The sequence below is a fragment of the Homarus americanus genome, unplaced genomic scaffold (genome assembly GCF_018991925.1).
Source record: "Homarus americanus isolate GMGI-L3 unplaced genomic scaffold, GMGI_Hamer_2.0 scaffold11302, whole genome shotgun sequence".
NCBI classification, from domain to species: domain Eukaryota; kingdom Metazoa; phylum Arthropoda; class Malacostraca; order Decapoda; family Nephropidae; genus Homarus; species Homarus americanus.
In genome coordinates this window covers 1,866,975-1,887,737 of record NW_024736744.1, presented here as the reverse complement: position 1 = coordinate 1,887,737, position 20,763 = coordinate 1,866,975, and the positions used below count along the sequence as shown (strand labels likewise).

Genomic DNA, 20,763 nt, shown 5'->3' with positions numbered 1-20,763 from the left:
TCAATTGTGCTTCCGTTCGGTTACGTATTTGCTCTCGAGTTAGTTACACAAGATAAAATACAGTAACTATGATGTAAGAAAGAGTTGCGTTATGGTTTGTCTCAAAAGAATTATATTAATATTATTTTATTGTATTTTGGCATTGGCTGTCATGTTTATGTTTAGGCCCCCTCCCCACCCCAGTACTGCACTACACCCCAGTACTACACTACACCCCCAGTGCTGCACTACACCCCAGTACTACACTACCCCAGTACTGCACTACACCCCAGTACTGCACTACACCCCAGTACTACTACACCCCAGTACTGCACTACACCCCCAGTGCTACACTACACCCCAGTACTACACTACACCCCAGTGCTGCACTACACCCCAGTACTGCACTACACCCTCAGTACTGCACTACACCCCAGTACTACTACACCCCAGTACTACTACACCCCCAGTACTACACTGTGCTACTACACCCTCAGTGCTGCACTACACCCCCAGTGCTGCACTACACCCCAGTACTACACTACACCCCCAGTACTACTACCCCAGTACTACTACCCCCAGTACTGCTTTTCACCCCCAGTACTACTACACCCCCAGTGCTGCACTACACCCCCAGTGCTGCACTACACCCCCAGTGCACTACACCCCAGTACTACACTACACCCCCAGTACTGCACTACACCCCAGTACTACCTGCACCCCAGTGCTACACTACACCCCAGTGCTGCACTGCACCCCAGTGCTGCTACACCCCAGTGCTACACTGCCCCAGTGCTGCACTACACCCCAGTGCTGCACTACACCCAGTGCTGCTGCACCCCCTGCTGCCCCAGTGCTGCACTACACCCCCAGTGCTGCACACCCCAGTGCTGCACTGCACCCCAGTGCTGCTGCACCCCAGTGCTGCACTACACCCCAGCTGCACTACCCCCCCAGTGCTGCACTACACCCCCAGTGCTACACTACACCCCAGTGCTACACTCACCCCCAGTGCTGCACTCACCCCTGTGCTGCACCCCCAGTGCTACACCCAGTGCCACACCCCAGTACTGCACTACACCCCAGTGCTGCACTACACCCCAGTGCTACTACACCCAGTACTACACTACACCCCCAGTGCTACACTACACCCAGTGCTGCACACACCCCATGCTGCACCACCCCAGTGCTACACACCCCAGTACTTACCCCCAGTACTACACTACACCCCAGTACTGTACTGCACTACACCACCTGTGCTGCACTACACCCCAGTGCTACTACACCCCAGTACTCTACACCCCGTGCTTACACCCCAGTACTGCTACACCCCAGTACTACTACACCCAGTTGCACTACACCCCAGTCTACTCATTGCTGCACTACACTACTACACCTACGACGTATTATTAGTATAGATCATCACCTGTACATCATTAACACCCTCTCTCTACCACAGACCGCAGGTAGACCCATGATCCACGGCTACAAGACAGGTGAGGTACTCCGGGCGAGGAGCGTCGTGCCCTCACCTGCAGGGTAGTGGGAGCAACCCTCACCCCTGGGTCACCTGGTACTGGCACGGTCACCCCCAAAACCACACCGTCAAGGGCAAGACCAGGAAGGCGTGTGCCTCAAGGCCAAAGCGTCGCCCAGGAACAACAAGAAGAGCCGCGTGGTGACTGTGGTCAGCAAGTGACAGCCTCCGCACTGAGGACGGCGCTGTGTAGCAGAGTGTAGGGTGTCCAGTGACCTCCTTCCGCCTTCTCTCCACTAACGTCACCCTCCTGTTCACTGTAAGTTCATTCTTGAGTGTTCACTGTATTACGTGACCTAAAACTCTCCACACCTCAGTATGTGTATTGATTACTGTTGTACATTTTTTACAGCTACTGTCATCTCAACCGTGTGTGCAGGTGTAAATGGGATTTGTTTTTTAGAGAGTCACTAAACAGAAATAGCTAAGAGCACTCGAGGAACCAGGCGATTATCGATACAATACACCACTAATTCGGCCTCAGCCCACAACACTGACCCACCCTCACTGATGTTGTCGCCTCAACATTGTTCTACTTCTCACGAGACACGAACATTTTTTTTTCTCTCTCTCTCTCTCTCTCTCTCTCTCTCTCTCTCTCTCTCTCTCTCTCTCTCTCTCTCTCTCTACCCACCCAATTTGTTCGGTCTTTGTCACCAGTTAACGAGCGCGAAAAGTGTGTTGACAGTTCTGGCCAAAAGTTTCCTTTAGTGCCGTGTCAAAATCACGACACAGAAAATGTGTTGTTCTCTCGACACGGCACTTTAAAAGGATCTATGATTTTAGAACAAACAGCTTTAAGAGTCGATAAATTTTAGGGCAAAACTGTTTAAGTCGATAGATTTGATAATGAAAGCATTGTAAAAGTGACAAATACGTTTTAGGCCAACACCTTAGAGATGAGATTTTAGGGCAATACATTTGAAATAAAACCTTTAATACAGGTGGACGAGGGTTAAACCATCAACCTCAAAAGGTTTAAACCATCATCCTCAAAGGTGTTAAATCATCAACCTCAAAGGTGTTAAACCATCAACCTCAAAGGTGTTAAACCATCATCCTCAAGGTGATAAATCATCAACCTTAAAGGGGTTTAAACTATCATCCTAAAGGTGTTAAACCATCAACCTCAAAGGTTTAAACCATCATCCTCAGGTGTTAAATCATCAACCTCAAAGGTGTTAAACCATCAACCTCAAGGTGTTAAACCATCAACCTCAAGGTGTTAAACCATCAACCTCAAGGTGTTAAACCATCAACCTCAAAGGTGTTAAACCATCAACCTCAAAGGTGTTAACCATCAACCTCCAAAGGTGTTAAACCATCAACCACAAGGTGTTAAACCATCAACCTCAAAGGTGTTAAACCATCAACCTCAAGGTGTTCAACCATCAACCTCAAAGGTTAAACTATCATGAATTCCATGTTTCATTTAAGTTATGTTGTATTCGACTGCAGTATTGTGGTCACGTCATTGTGATTACATGCTGACATACACCACTGCATGTTTATTGTGAGCATACAGTACAGTAAGAGGTGTATTAACACACTCACACACCCACCCACACACACACACACACACACACACACACCCCCACACACACCCACCCACCACACACACCCACCCACCCACCCACACACACACACCCCCCACACACACACCCCCACACACCCACACACACACACACCCCCACACACACACACACACACACACACACCCACACCCACCCACCCCACACACACACCCACACACACACCCCCACCCCCACACACACACCCCCACACACACACACACCCCCACACACACACACACCCCCACACACCCACCACACACCCACACACACCCACACACCCACCCACACCCACCCACACACCCCACACACCCACCCACCCACACACACACCTATAAGTCCAAGATCTTGTCAATATAACCCTGATTTAACACTATCGTACGTACAGACGCTCCAACTCAGGTGCGTGTGAGTGGAACGGCAGTGGTGGCGGCAGGACAGCCTTCCTCACCTGTGTGCCACCCCCGCCAACCCACCCGCCACCATCACCTGGACAGTGGACGGTACGTGACCTTGTTTTAGGTAAGGTAAGATTTTATCTGACATACAGAGACATGCCCACACCCTACATAACCCATTGAGTACGATAACTTTACCCTTGTGTGTGATGATTATTATAGAAGTACGGTGAGTTTTAACTTCTTATTAAGTCGTCATGTAGGGTTAAATCATCATGTAAGGGTTAAATCATCGTACTCAGAGGGTTAAGTCGTCGTAATCAGGAGTTAAGTCATCGTACTCAGGGATCAATAATAGTCCTCAAGGGGTTAATAGTACGCCTCTACAGGTACTCCAGTAAACACCACGTCCACGGAGGTAACGGGATGACGGAGGAGGCTGGATAACCTCCTCCCAATTAACCCAGGAAGCCACGAGGTCAGGACAGACGAGAGAGACGACGGTAAGTGTGAGGCTCACCATCTGGAGGCCGGCGACCCTATCTCACACACCCGTGACGTCACCATCATAAGTGAGTTGTTTACACTTTTTATTTTGTTTTCGTATAATAGTAAATTGACCTAAATATTTCTCATATCTTCACAATACAGAACTTGACTGATTAGTAAATCCTCTTGGAAGCGACAACAGTGTAGGATGTGGTGAGTGAGTGTAAGTATCCTTAAGACAGTTCCTTTACTCCCACAGGACTAGGACTCCTGGTGGTCGAGGTGGTCACACAGGGTCAGATAGTGGCCGGCAGGAGCTGGTCACCTGTACTAGTAAGGCGGTCATCCTCCACCTCAGTTCAGGTAAAGTTTAAACTGGAACTGACAGCTTCATAACACACACACACACACACACACACACACACACACACACACCATAAATACATATGTAAAGATAATTAATATATATTGGTTACATAATAGTTAATAAAGGTTGAAGTGAAAGGTGAAGGTAAACAGTGCTAACACGAGAGACAATAACAACAATGGAAATAGTGGGGAGAAGCAAAACAAGAAGGTCATAAACAACACTGCAGACTATAACCCTCCCCCACCCCTGCTGTAGGCTGTACAAGAGAGAGGCTTATTGCAGAGACACAGACCCGGGGGACGTGAGCCTCGCCGGGCCTCCGTCAGGGTGGTACCTGCAGATAACGGTGGCGTGGTGCGGTGTGAAGTGATCAACCCCGCCTCCTCCTCCACCACCGCCAACACCACCTCACTATCATCTGTAAGTCATGGCTCTGTTATCTTATTGTGTGTTATCTTACGTGGTGTTATGATGTGTTATGGTGAGTGTTATAGTGTTATCGTGAGTGTTATGATGTGTTATCGTGAGTGTTATGGTGTGTTATCGTGAGTGTTATGATGTGTTATCGTGGTGTTATGGTGTGTTATCTTGGTATGGTGTGTTATGGTGGAGTGTGGTGTGTTATCGTGAGTGTTATGGTGTGTTATCGTGAGGTGTTATGATGTGTTATCGTGAGTGTTATGGTGTGTTATCGTGAGTGTTATGATGTGTTATCGTGAGTGTTATGGTGTGTTATCTTAGTGTTATGGTGTGTTATCGTGAGTGTTATGGTGTGTTATCGTAGGTGTTGTGTTATCGTGAGTGTTATGGTGTGTTATCGTGAGGTGTTATGGTGTGTTATCGTAGGTGTTATGGTGTGTTATGGTGAGTGTTATGGTGTGTTATCGTGGTATGGTGTGTTATCGTGGGTGTTATGGTGTGTTATCGTGAGTGTTATGGTGTGTTATCGTGAGTGTTATGGTGTGTTATCGTGAGGTGTTATGGTGTGTTATCGTGGGTGTTATGGTGTGTTATGGTGGGTGTTATGGTGTGTTATGGTGAGTGTTATGGTGTGTTATCGTGAGTGTTATGGTGGTATCGTGGGTGTTATGGTGTGTTATCGTAGTGTTATGGTGTGTTATCGTGAGTGTTGATGGTGTTATCGTGAGTGTTATGGTGTGTTATCGTGAGTGTTATGGTGTGTTATGGTGAGTGTTATGGTGTGTTATCGTGAGTGTTATAGTGTGTTATGGTGAGTATTATGGTGTGTTCTCGTGAGTGTTATGGTGTGTTATCGTGAGTGTTATGGTGTGTTATGGTGAGTGTTATGGTGTGTTATGGTGGGAGTGTTATGGTGTGTTATCGTGAGTGTTATGGTATGTTATCGTGAGTGTTATGGTTGTGTTATGGTGAGTGTTATGGTGTGTTATGGTGAGTGTTATGGTGTGTTATGGTGAGTGTTGATGGTGTGTTATGGTGAGTGTTATGGTGTGTTATGGTGTGTTATGGTGAGTGTTATGGTGTGTTATCGTGAGTGTTATGGTATGTGTTATGGTGAGTGTTATGGTGTGTTATGGTGAGTGTTATGGTGTGTTATGGTGAGTGTTATGGTGTGTTATCGTGAGTGTTATGGTGTGTTATCGTGAGTGTTATGGTGTGTTATCGTGAGTGTCATGGTGTGTTATCGTGAGTGTTATGGTGTGTTATCGTGGTGTTATGGTGTGTTATCGTGAGTGTTATGGTGTGTTATCGTGAGTCTTATGGTGTGTTATGGTGAGTGTTATGGTGTGTTATCTTAGTGTTATGGTATGTTATCGTGGTGTTATGGTGTGTTATCGTGAGTGTTATGATTTGTTATCATGAGTGTTATGGTGTGTTATCGTGGTGTTATGATTTGTTATCGTGAGTGTTATGGTGTGTTATCGTGAGTGTTATGGTGTGTTATCGTGGTGTTATGATTTGTTATCGTGGGTGTTATGGTGTGTTATCTTAGTGTTATGGTATGTTATCGTGAGTGTTATGGTGTGTTATGGTGAGTGTTATGGTGTTATCGTGAGTGTTATGGTGTGTTATCGTGAGTGTTATGGTGTGTTATCGTGAGTCTTATGGTGTGTTATGGTGAGTGTTATGGTGTATGGTGAGTGTTATGGTGTGTTATCGTGGGTGTTATGATTTGTTATCGTGAGTGTTATGGTGTGTTATCTTAGTGTTATGGTATGTTATCGTAGTGTTATGGTGTGTTATGGTGAGTGTTATGGTGTGTTATCGTGAGTGTTATGGTGTGTTATCGTGGGTGTTATGGTGTGTTATCGTGAGTCTTATGGTGTGTTGGTGAGTGTTATGGTGTGTTATCTTAGTGTTATGGTATGTTATCGTGAGTGTTATGGTGTGTTATGGTGTTATGGTGTGTTATCGTGAGTGTTATGGTGTGTTATCTTAGTGTTATGGTGTGTTATCGTGAGTGTTATGGTGTGTTATCGTGAGTGTTATGGTGTGTTATGGTGAGTGTTATGGTGTGTTATGGTGTGTGTTATGGTGTGTTATCGTGAGTGTTATGGTGTGTTATGGTGGTGTTGGTGTGTTATCGTGAGTGTTGGTGTGTTATCGTAGGTGTTATGGTGTGTTATGGTGGTGTTATGGTGTGTTATGGTGAGTGTTATGGTGTGTTATCGTGAGTGTTATGGTGTGTTATGGTGGGTGTTATGGTGTGTTATCGTGATTGTTGTTATGGTGTGTTATGGTGGGTGTTATGGTGTGTGTTATCGTGAGTGTTATGGTGTGTTATAGTAAGTGTTATGGTGTGTTATCGTGATTGTTATGGTGTGTTATGGTGAGTGTTATGGTGTGTTATGGTGAGTGTTATGGTGTGTTATCGTGGGTGTTATGGTGTGTTATCGTGAGTGTTATGGTGTGTTATCGTGAGTGTGGGTGTGTTATCGTGAGTGTTATGGTGTGTTATGGTGAGTGTTATGATGTGTTATGGTGAGTGTTATGGTGTGTTATGGTGAGTGTTATGATGTGTTATCTTACCATGAGTGTTCTCTGTTATCCTCTTTTAATCCACCGGACTCCAACACCCTATTCCTCCTCCTCTTCCTCCTCGTTTTCTTTGTCTTCCTCCTCCTCCTCCATTCTTCTTTGACTAATCCCGCCTTTTCCTCATCTTCCTACCCCTCCTCCTCTCTCTCACCTAAGTTTATTCCCCGTTGTTTTGAGGTAAATGGAATGTTGGTAACTTGGTACCTCATAATGCACTCAAACAAGGGGGAACTTGATCAGACGAGTGGTGTCGGATTCCCTCTTGTTGATGCTCTTTTGTTTGCCTGATACTGTTGATGCTCTTTTGTTTCGCTCTGATACTGTTGATGCTCTTTTGTTTCGCTCTGATACTGTTGATGCTCTTTTGTTTCGCTCTGATACTGTTGATGCTCTTTTGTTTCGCTCTGATACTGTTGATGCTCTTTTGTTTCGCTCTGATACTCTGATGTTTCTGCCCATAAAAACAAAAGCCAGTGTAGGCACAAGACTGGCCAGACAGAAAGGGAGACATAGTAGGACAGAGAGACATACAGACAGACAAAAGAAAGACATATAGCGAGACACAGACAAACAGAGGAGAGAAGAGACAGGGGGGAGAGACATATAGCGAGACACAGACAAACAGAGGAGAGAGAGGAGGAGACAGAGAGACAGGCAGAGAGACATACAGACAGACAAAAGAAAGACATATAGCGAGACACAGACAAACAGAGGAGAGAGAAAGAGACAGTGAGACAGACAGACAGACAGAGACACAGTGAGACAGACAGACAGACAGACATATAGCGAGACACAGACAAACAGAGGAGAGAGAAAGAGACAGTGAGACAGACAGACAGACAGAGACACAGTGAGACAGACAGACAGAGAAGAGAGACAGAGACAGTGATACAGACAGACACCTAGCACACACAGTAGAGACAGGAACAAGAATTAGACACCACGATAGTTAATAATATATATATATAATGATTTATCTTAATTCTTAAACTACCATAAAGGGAAACAATTCCTTTATTCTTAGTAGATCTATATAATTCGACTTTCATCTCCACACTAATTACTTAACATTAACTAATCATAACACATTAACCTGTAATTGCCTCAGTTGAACAAGGCCTCGGGAAAACCATAAAATAACTAATAATGTGATGTAACCCCTTGAGGACGAGGGTTTAAGTTATAACTCTTATTAAGGGTGACAGTTTATGGTCTAATTCTCGAGGGGTTAAATCATCGTTCTTGAAAGGGTTGAGAAGGTAATGTTGTGTAATTACAGGTAACTAAGAGCTGATTATATTAGTATAGAAATGTTGGGTACTATATACTTTAACCTAACCTAACCTAACCTAGCCTAACCTAACCTAACCTAACCTAACCTAACCTAACCTAACCTAATCATACGCCCAGAAACAGCACACGAAATGATGCGGATATTTCGAGGGGGAAAAGTTCTCTCAGGGAATCAATCAGTCAGTCAGTTAAGTGTATTCTCCATCTCCCACTCACCCCACCATCTCCCACTCACCCCACCATCTCCCACTCACCCCACTCCCCCACTCATCACCTGGTTGTCTCCCACAGTCCCGGCGTGGGAGGTGGTGGGCGCCATGACCCCCGAGAGTGTGGAGGCTGGCCAAGTGGCCAAGTTGACCTGTGAGACGTCATCAAGCGTGCCACCCTCCACCGTCACCTGGCACTCTGGCCCTCATACTCTGGACGACCCCTCCGTCAGGCACTCCCCGGGGCTCTTCCGTGGCACCATCACCAGGTGGGTCAACTCAGAAGGTAGTGACACAAACACATAAGTCATCACAGAGTTTCTTTATAAAAAATCAAACAATTTGTAAAAAAAATAATTTTTATTGTTAAAAAATCAATATTTATTTTGTTATTCATTTTAACAACACTTTGCTGTTAAAACTTTTCTCCAGCCTGTTTTAATATTTTTACTTTGTATATATATATATATATATATATATATATATATATATATATATATATATATATATATATATATATATATATATATATATATATATTGAAACAACAGAGCACCTGTTCTCTGTTGTTTCTTTTCCTGTGTGATTTTATCAAGATTTATCTTATCCACGTTTTCATTGTGATTACATGAAATATATATATATATATATATATATATATATATATATATATATATATATATATATATATATATATATATATATATATATATATATATATATATATATATAATATAGTAAGTAGCAGTTTTATCACATTGGTAAAGTGTTTCCATGTGTTGACTTTCAAATTGACCTGAAAAATATGTTGAAGGAAATCGCTGACAGCACCGTCTGATTGTCTGTGTGTTTGTAGTTGAAGAAAAACTTGGGCTTTGTTAACCGAGGAAGAATAGTGAGTGTAAACAGTGTGAGAATAATTGTTGAGGGGGAGACTGTGTCGCTCCTCAGTCACCAGCCAGGAACAATCACCATGTTTGGTGTTGTGTTGTCCCGGGGGAAATGTTAACACATAAATATATTAAGTGTAAGTAAATATGTGACGGTGAATAGATGTATGTTGTGACATATTGAGGTAAATAAAAGAAGACATTAACAAGACCAAACGACTTAAAAATAGACAATTGGTGATGTCTTAATATTACTCTTAATACATTCACACCCAAGTGTTCAGTGTGTACAGTTCACACACACACACACACACACACACACACACACACACCTCTAATCAGTGTAGTAATGCTGGGTTGCGGGTCCTGCCTCTCTCTGGCCACACAATACACCTCTAACTATGCATTAACCTCCACCAAATTATATCCCAGGTAAGAAAAAAAAAAGTAAACTGACCTAAAATTAAAATTATCCAACATGAAAATAAACAAAATACTGTATTGAATTATTTTTATATTAATATCAAGTAAAAAAAATCTGAGCTATTGTTTCATACATATGTAAGGATGAATATACCTGTGTCGAGGGTTAGGTTAGGTTATGGATGACACGGATTAAATGATTCTAGTTTAAATAGTGTCTCAACCTGTAGCAATTATTTTATTTATGATTTTTGAGATATTCTTGTTATTATGGTGTTATTACTTCATATAATAATAATTTAAGAACGATAACAGGTCAGATATGTAACAATAAATGGGTGGTATTTTAGGTCATATTTGTCTGAAGGAGGGAGGCGGGGAACAACCATCCCCCACAGAGTCAGACGCAGCTGTCGAATGTAAATGTACAAACCTCGGAATTCTTTTATTGAAAATGTATCTCGCTTCTCCAGGGTCTTACACACGCACACACTCACTCACACACACACACACACACACACACACACACACACACACACACACACACACACACACACACACACACACACACTCACTCACCACACACACACACACACCTCACTCACCACACACACACACACACACACACACACACACACACACACACACACACACACACACTCACACACACACACACACACACACACACACACACACACACACACACACACACACACACACACACACGAGGAAAATTGTATATATATGTTTTGTTTTTTATCTCTCTCAGTATAAGACATAACTAACAAGGTTGAGTGAACAGCAAGGGGGTAGCTTAGGTCTCTCATTTCCTCGCTCTCCTGTAAAGATTTTTAGAGAACAACTATTATAAAGAACATTGGTGTTTTAGTGAAGAACTATTTTAGAGAACAACTGTATTAAGAATTATATGAGATTAATGATACACTATTTTGTTCTTTGTTCTATAGATCATCGTTTTCTCCTCCTTTGCTCCTCAAGAAATCTTTAATAAAAAAAAATCCTTCTCTTTTTACTTTTTTTTTGAGATTTTTTTGTCCTATTAAGTTGTAAATACAAAGTAGGCAGCGTGTGTGTGTGTGGGGAGGTGGTTGCCGCGTCACACACCTGGACAAAGAGAAATCCTTTACGGGTGAAGTTAGACGACGGTGTGTGTGCTGTTTGAACTGTATTTCTTCCTTCTTGCGGAACTTACCTCCGTTCATCTGTCTGTCTGTCTGTCTGTCTGTCTGTCTGTCTGTCTGTTCACGAATAAACTCCACGGAATATCACCAACACACACACACACACACACACACACACACACACACACACACACACACACACATTGACACACACACACACTTTAAGTTATAAACAGACAACTTTCGAAAATTCAGTGAATATTTAGATAGTTGGAGTTGTGTCTGTATGAGCGTGTGATCTTGCTGTGATCTTTGAATTATCATATTTCTCTCTCTCTCTCTCTCTCTCTCTCTGCACAATGATCCCTCACCCACTTAAAGCATTATTCTCACCCGTTCCCCAGGTCAGAGGTCAAGATGAGGTTAGAGGCTGAGGACAACGCCCGGACGGTGACCTGTGAGGCTAACAATGGTCTAGGAGTCACTGTCACCACCAATATCACCTTAAACATCCTACGTGAGTCTTACAGCAATACTTTGTTTATATTGTGTGTCCTCGAGGTGCTTGGTGGTGTTATGTGAGATGTGGAGGATCGTACTCTCTCTCTAGGAACACTTTTTTTCATAATTTCTTTGTAAGTTTTCATCTAGTGTGTGTGTGTGTGTGTGTGTGTGTGTGTGTGTGTGTGTGTGTGTGTGTGCGTGGTTGCAAGGAGCCATGCCAAGACTCGCCACCTCCTGTGTGTACTTTAAAACGATTTTCAAGAAACTCGTAATTTACCGATCCGCTGTCTGATCCTGCCAGCGGCGGCGGCTAGAACTCTCTATCTATCTATCTATCATAGTCTTTTCTTAGGATATCGTCAAGGGATCAATTTCACACACACACACACACACACACACACACACACACACACACATTTAAACTCCTCCTCTTCCCTATATTAAAGTTCTCTCGCCTCAATCGTCGCCTTCTCTCGCGAAAGATCTCTGGCATGTACGCAATTACGCCTCAGGCACCACCCAGGAACGCTGCGTATGTGGGGACCAGACCCAAGACGTTCTCAGGCTGACCTCTCTCTCTCTCTCTCTCTCTCGACGTCCCTTGGCCTACCTGCATCTCGGAGTGGTGGGTGATCTAACTCTTTCTCCCTGAACAATATCCCGTATTTTACGTCACTGAACACTAGCAGTACGACGCGTTAGGTTAGGTTAGGTTTTTTCAGTTGACATTATGTTTTATTATTTTCGTATTTTATTATTTTATGTTATTATTGTTAATTTTTGTGGTTAGGTTACGTTAGATTTCGTTCTATTACGCTATATTTCGTTTTATCACGTTAGATTTCGTTAAACTTCATTGGCTTTCGTTATATTTCATTACATAGCGTTAGATGAGGTTACATTACGTTGTTCTAAGTTAGTTTGTGTGATGTTAGACGCGATTTTATGCCAAGGACTAACCCCCTTCCATTCCCCCCCTCCCCCTCCCACCACCTCCTCTACCCCCTCCTCCACCCCTTCCTCTACCCCTACTCCCCATCTACCCCCACCCCCTCCCTCACCCCTACCCCCGTCTCTCACCCCCATCCCTCCCTGACCCCCACCCCCATCCCTGCATTAGCGAGCCACACACCAGAATTCGAGGCCAAACTTTGCTGGGCACATGGCCTTGCCTTTGTCTTCGCTCCTCGCCTCGCCTCGCCTCGCCTCTGCCTCGCCACCAAATGTCTTTCGACTTGTGTTATTTTAGTTGTCTTGGGAATGAAGCGTTGGGTTTTTATGCAGGTGTTTCTTGGTATTTATTAAGTTCAATTTTGTGAACCAACGTGTGTGTGTGTGTGTGTGTGTGTGTGTGTGTGTGTGTGTGTAAGAAAGTGAATGGCAGAAAAGAGTGAAACTAAGAGAGAGAGAGAGAGAGAGAGAGAGAGAGAGAGAGAGAGAGAGAGAGAGAGAGAGAGAAACAAAAGCATAGAGATAAGAGAGTTTTCAAGGGCGAGAGAGAGAGAGTTTTGGAGAAAGAAAGAAAGAAAGAGAGAGAGAGAGAGAGAGAGAGAGAGAGAGAGAGAGAGAGAGAGAGAGAGAGATGTTTTACCAATACTCATCATTGGCTATTATCCACAAATTTACCATTATCTGAAATAGCATCGAACTAAACACTGGAACTTTACTGATGACCAATACCAGAGACTGATACCTGGGCTTATTAAGGGTTCCTGCCCTGCCCCGTTCTGCCCCTGCTCCTGCCTGCTCTGCTCCTGCTCTGCCCAGTTCTTGCCCTGGGTTCTGCCCCTGCTCCTGCTCCTGCCTCTGTCTGCCCTGCCCTGGCCTGCCCCGCCCCGCCCTGCCCTCCCTTCCCACCTACCTACCCACCTAACCTACTCCTACTCCTATCCTACATTCCCTCCTCCTCCCTCCCTCCCACCCACCCACTCCACCCACCCACTCCACCCAACCACTCCACTCCACTCCACCCACCCACTCCACCCACCCACCCACCTACCCACCCACCCACCCACCCACCCACCCACCCACTGCTATTTGATCAGGTCTTACAACTTTAATAAGTCTAAAAGCACAAGAAAAAACATTTTTACCGTGTTTGTTCTTTTAAAAAACACAAAATGATAAATACAAACAGACATATCAGGTGTTTCATATATATAAAACACAAACAAGGCATCCAGTCCTTTTATTATTCTTTTAAAAAACACAGAAAAACATCACGATTTGTTTTCGTTATTCTAAAAAATAAATTAAAATAAAAAAACGTTCCTGTGTTTTTAAAGAACAGAAAACATAGACAAATAAAACCGATATATTTTCTTCTTTTAAAAACACAAATAAAAACAGTTCCCCTTTGTGTTTTTTTATTTATATTTTTATTTTTATTTCGACGATTATAAACGGACACCAAGAATACTTTTATTTTATATTCAAGGAGTTAGCTTATAGGTGCAGGTTACAGGTCAGGGTTACAGGTCAAGGTTACAGTTCAAGGTTACAGGTCAAGGTTACAGGTCATGGTTACAGGTCATGGTTAAAGGTCAAGTTTACTGATCATGGATATAGGTCATGGTTACAGATCATAGTTACAGGTTACAAGTCATGGTTACAGGTCAAGGTTACAGGAGAAGGTCTGGGTTCTATTTATAATGTAGAGGAGTTTTTTTTGCTCCGGCGGATATGTTCATCAAAATGGACGATTTGGTCCAATTTTTAAGACAGCATCAAAATGGTGAGCTAATAGCATGGTGAAGTAATAGCATGGTGAGGTAATAGCATGGTGAGGTAATAGCATGGTGAGGTAATAGCATGGTGAGGTAATAGCATGGTGAGGTAATAGCATGGTGAGCTAATAGCATGGTGAGCTAATAGCATGGTGAGCATATAGCATGGTGAGCTAATAGCATGGTGAAGTAATAGCATGGTGAGCTAATAGCATGGTGAATAGCATGGTGAGGTAATAGCATGGTGAGCTAATAGCATGGTGAAGTAATAGCATGGTGAGCTAATAGCATGGTGAGGTAATAGCATGGTGAGGTAATAGCATGGTGAGGTAATAGCATGGTGAGTAATAGCATGGTGAGGTAATAGCATGGTGAGCTAATAGCATGGTGAGCACATGGTGAGCTAATAGCATGGTGAGCTAATAGCATGGTGAGCTAATAGCATGGTGAGCTAATAGCATGGTGAGCAGTAATAGCATGGTGAGCTAATAGCATGGTGAGGCATGGTGAGCTAATAGCATGGTGAGCTAATAGTAATAGCATGGTGAGCTAATAGCATGGTGAGCTAGTAATAGCATGGTGAGTAATAGCATGGTGAGCTAATAGCATGGTGAGCTAATAGCATGGTGAGCTAATAGCATGGTGAGCTAATAGCATGGTGAGCTAATAGCATGGTGAGCTAATAGCATGGTGAGCTAATAGCATGGTGAGCTAATAGCATGGTGAGCTAATAGCATGGTGAGCTAATAGCATGGTGAGCTAATAGCATGGTGAGGTAATAGCATGGTGAGGTAATAGCATGGTGAGGTAATAGCATGGTGAGCTAGTAGCAAGGTGAATTATATAAAATCAGGACCACAGTTGTATCTGGTCTCTGAGAGCGGCCATCTTGGATTTAAAAATGGCCGCCAATCAAAACTTAATATTATAAATATTTTTGCCCAACAATTGACTCAAAACCTCCATCCTTGACGCCATTTTCAATATTTCATGGTGTTAACGGCCATTTTAAGCATCACGACCCTGCATATGTACAGAGTGTGGTACATGGAAGGCTGGCATTTCTTCATTTGCATAGACCTCTACAGTCTCTTCTGCAGCCACAAGGATTCAGTTCTTGGTACCATTAGGACGTCTCAGGGGAGTAATGTCCATACTGTGAACTCCCACCAATTGCTTGCTGCCATTATCAATCAGTTGGTCTTGGTAGAGTCTAAATGGCCTGATGCTCTGCCCCCAGACATGTCCAGCTTGATATGAATCTCTCTGTTTATGTTGTGCCAGGCCATCCAAGGTTACTGGAATAATCTCAATATGTCTGTGGCATTGAGAGAACATCGTTTGGTGGGCTTGTAGCTTTTGTCCTTTATCGCATTGAGAATGATGAGTTCAGATTATCATGGTTGATGCTTCTCTAATGATTGCTCCCTAATGTCTATCCGGGTCTATGGTATTCCAGTTAGGATTAGACTCCTTAGAACAGTAGGTCTTTGATTAACTACCTACTTGTTCACGAGTTCTCATCTGACAATTTTTACAGCTTTTGCTAGATGCATGGCCTCTGTCTCGATTTTCATGGGCAAACTGTAAAGCAAATACTGTATCTTCGTTGAAGGCTAACATTACAGCCTGTAGTCCGCTCTCAAACCAGGAGCGATCTTTGATTAGTGTCGAGTTAATCCGAACGGGAACATCTACACCCAGGACCCAGAGTCGTGTTGTATACAGTTGGATCAGGTCAGATAACTTGTTTCTCCCTGGTCACCCTTCGGTAGTTACTTCTATATAGAGCACAGGCTGGACCACAACAATGCTCCCGAGTGTTGGATGATTGGTTAGGTTAGGTGTCTTGTGGTTCAATTGTCCGAAGTCTAACATTCTTCTCTGTCTCACGTGTTGATGCCTTATGTCATATTTACTGAAGCATGATTTATACCACAGTGTGTCGTGATTTTGCAATGTGGCCTCAACACCTTCTCCACCCTACCATCCTGCAATAACAAGGACACACTCATTAGAGACGCATGATCTGAACCTTTAAACACACTCCAACACTAATTACTGATTCAGGATGGTCTGGCTCAGGTAGCGACGTCCACTACGAGCATTAATGTGTGTAATATTAAATGTAATGTTGTAGAAGTGGCAATGAATGTTCTCATTTAAAACCTTGTGATAATATCCACTGATGTTGTGTAATGTTCAGGGCTGGTGATGTTATCTTTCATTAACTTGCTTTGCTTTTATTAACTTGCATGGCTTTGGGTTCAACAGTGTCTAACTACAAACTGCATGTCAGTACTTAATCATTGTATCATCTGTTCAGCATAGAAGGAAACTATAGATTTTAAATTAAGTGACGATTGTTTTTATAGTAGCCATTTTGACCCCCAAGTTCATCACCATAATTCACTGTACAAAGCGTCACTATACATTATCGCCAGTAAAGGATGATTTTATCAACTCCAAAATTATTGCAATGCATCAGTTTGAACCAAAAATATTGATAATTTGGGTAGCGGCCATTATTAAATCCAAAATAGTCGCTCTCACAGGCCAGATATAACCGGGGTCCTGATCTTATGACCCCCCCATACAAAAATCGATATCCGCTTACCCGCTGGACTATTTCCCGGGTCACTATAAGTCTCTCATCTCTACACTACAGAAGGGAGACTATTCACCCTCTGTGTGTTATCTTGAGAGGAAGATCACTTTTGTGTTAAGTATCAGAGAGAGAGAGAGAGAGAGAGAGAGAGAGAGAGAGAGAGAGAGAGAGAGAGAGAGAGAGAGAGAGATTATCATTTGATATATTCTGCTTAAAAGTCCCTCATACTAGTTAACACACATATTGTATCCGTCACCATGGCAGATAGTCATGGTAGGTAATCATGGTAGGTTGTCATGATAGGTTGTCATTGTAGAGTTATGTTAGGTTAAGTCATGGGAGTCATAGTAGGGTGTTATGGTTGTCATGGTAGATAGAGTCATGGTTGGTGGCTGTGGCAGATAGTTATGGTAGTCATAGTAAGTGGTTATAGTTGTCATGGTAGATAGTCATGGGAGTTAGTTATGGTGACTAAAGTTATGAGAGTTGGTAGTCAGTCGTGGTAGTTAAAGTCATGTTAATTAACCATGGTAGTCAGTCATGGTAGTTAATCATGTGGTTACAGTCAGGTAGTTAAATTCACGGTAATTAGTCAAGGTAGTTTAAGTCACGGTAGTTAGGGTCATAGTAGTAACAGACTCATGGTAGTTAGTCATGGTAGTTAGACACATGGTATAGTCATGGTAGTTAGTCATGGTATTTAGTCATGGTAATTAGCCATGGTAGTTAAGAGTCATGGTAGTTAAGAGTCATAGTAGTTAAGAGTTCATGGTAGTTAAGCGTTCATGGTAGTTAAGAGTCATGGTAGTTAAGAGTTCATGGTAGTTGAGAGTCATGGTAGTTAAGAGCCATGGTAGTTAAGAGTCATGGTAGTTAAGAGTTCATGGTAGTTAAGAGTCATGGTAGTTAAGAGCCATGGTAGTTAAGAGTCATGGTAGTTAAGAGCCATGATAGTTAAGAGTCGTGGTAGTTAAGAGTCATGGTAGTTAAGAGCCATGATAGTTAAGTGTCGTGGTAGTTAAGAGTCATGGTAGTTAAGAGTTCATGGTAGTTAAGAGTCATGGTAGTTAAGAGTCATGGTAGTTAAGCGTTCATGGTAGTTAAGAGGCATGGTAGTTAAGAGTTCATGGTAGTTAAAAGTCTTGGTAGTTAAGAGTTCATGGTAGTTAAGAGTCGTGGTAGTTAAGAGTCATGGTAGTTAAGCGTTCATGGTAGTTAAGAGTCGTGGTAGTTAAGAGTCATGGTAGTTAAGAGTCGTGGTAGATAAGCGTTCATGGTAGTTAAGAGTCGTGGTAGTTAAGAGTCATGGTAGTTAAGAGTCATGGTAGTTAAGCGTTCATGGTAGTTAAGAGTCATGGTAGTTAAGAGTTCATGGTAGTTAAGAGTCATGGTAGTTAAGAGTCATGGTAGTTAAGAGTTCATGGTAGTTAAGAGTTCATGGTAGTTAAGAGTCGTGCTAGGAAACATAATCTCCACGAGCTATATGATCAATGTCAGAACTATTTCATAAGGCTCAAGGGTAATTTGTTCACTTCTCCTGTTTCCTCTTTCATCACTCTCCATCTCTGTTCTACTATCTTTATCATCCTGTGTTTTCTCTTACATTCATATTTAACTTTCTCATCTTTCATTTCATCATCATTCTTTATCCATTTTTTTCTCTTTGTTGTTCTGTTAATGTTTCATTTTGTTGTTCGCCTGACGTCATTTGTTTATGCTTTTTTTTAAATTTATTTAAACCACTTTTTCACTGTTTTCCAACTACCTGCACCTATTTTCACCACCTATCATCTCCCTAGACCTATTTTCACCACCTATCATCTCCCTAGACCTATTTTATTCATTTGTCAGTCAAATACATTGTTTGCTTTTTTCGATAAAGGGCTAAAAAATATTCCTATTGTAAAGATTATGTTTGTGAAGAGAGTATTAAAGAATATTCAGAGAGAGAGAGAGAGAGAGAGAGAGAGAGAGAGAGAGAGCTATTAACACCTAAAACTTCATATACTATTCTTGACCTGGATGAAGTTTTTTTTTTTTTAATATAGGAGACGAAAGACCAACTTGCCTGCACAGTGTGAAGAGATATTTGAATGAGAAACATATCCTATTCTCAGTGGTGGTAGTGAGATGAGATTTATAACAGGTACTTTCACCACTTTCATACCACTGCTGATATTACCACTCACCCTCCTCTCTCTCTCTCTCCCTCGTGATAAATTAATAAATAATAGAATAACTGGTGAAAAATTGACAACTTGGGTACGTGTGGGTTAGTGTAAGTATTCATATATTAAACCTTCCTTGTTAATACGGGATGTCTTGACGTTGGACGAGTGTATGAATATCGTCAAATAACAATTAATTAAAGATAAAATTCACCTTTGTTATTCATTCAGGAATACTTAGAGTTATATTGATATTTTACCTATATTGTTAAACTCACTCAAGGTATCAACGTTGAAAATGGTCCCAGATTATTTTAAGTCGCTAGGTTCGCAACAGATAACAGCCACTGGGACACACACACACACGCAACACTTTGACATTCCACCCAGGACTACAGAACCTGAAATTGCATGACCCGGAACACAAGTCAAGTGTAGATAAAGCCACACCTAAGGGTACACTTCCACCACACCCTCTCTACTTACGTCTCCCGAAAAAGGTTAAGTTTCCCTTGAACTTTCACTATAAAGGAACCATTTTCTGTTGGGGAAACGAAGCACAAGATCCGGATTCTCAGAGATTCTTACATTTATCTTTTCCTCGTAGTTAAGAATAAGAGAACGCTTTTAAGTTGAGGAGAAAGAGTCTCTGCAATTCCTACGCAGTTTACGCCTTCATTTATTACAAGTGAGTCAGTTTACACGCATTTCTGTATCTCCAGTTAGTGAGCATAGCAGCGTCTGAGGATCTGAGCGTTACACAAGATGGACGGAAGAGCATTGTGTCTCACCAACATAATTTAATCTTTGTTTTTGTCGACGGTAGAGACACGTGCATACATCTGTCTCTGGCTGGTGAGGAAGGTTTTAGCGAGTTCTCCCTCCTACCCCTCTCCTCTTTTCCCCCCCCCCCTCCTCCCCCTCCCCCCTATCCTCTCCCTCCTCCCCCTCACACAAGCTGGTGATATCGCCCGAGGGAGGGATAACTTGGTGTGTTTGTCTGATCATGGTGAATGTGTCTTGGGCGTATCCTGGTGGTTAACTTAGTGAGCCTTCATTATGGAGTGCCTTGGTGATGCCTCGTTCACACACTAGTGATAGATACACCTTGGTGATACATTGATGATACATACTGGTGATACATATTAATGATACATATACTGGTGATAAAACCTCAACATTACCGTAATTACTAAAGGCACCAGACTGGCACTCCGGCGAGGTGCCAATTCAAGCCACCAAGTACCGTATTTACGACCTGTGAACTTCACCTTTGATCTCGGATACACACACACAAGTTCTTGGGGTTGTGATGGTAAATATGTGTACCAAACATTAGTTAGTGACTTGATTTCTTAGTTAGTTAGTTATTTAGATGGTTGGTTGGTTGATTTCAAAGTTAATTAGCTAGTTACTTAGTTAGAATTAAATTGGTGAG

The 20,763-nt window shown here is 42.6% G+C and overlaps 1 protein-coding gene across 1 annotated transcript in view; it reads left to right on the top strand.

Annotated features, from left to right (window-relative positions):
• The first annotated feature begins 4,718 nt into the window (after nt 1-4,718).
• Nucleotides 4,719-20,763, top strand: part of LOC121872478 (nephrin-like) — a 32,283-nt gene continuing 16,238 nt past the window's right edge. Inside the window, exons 1-3 of the mRNA XM_042375267.1 lie at nt 4,719-4,764; nt 8,947-9,133; nt 11,724-11,836. Of these exons, the coding sequence (XP_042231201.1) occupies nt 8,973-9,133; nt 11,724-11,836 (274 nt within the window). The 5' untranslated portion in view covers nt 4,719-4,764; nt 8,947-8,972. The remainder of the gene's footprint in view (nt 4,765-8,946; nt 9,134-11,723; nt 11,837-20,763) is intronic.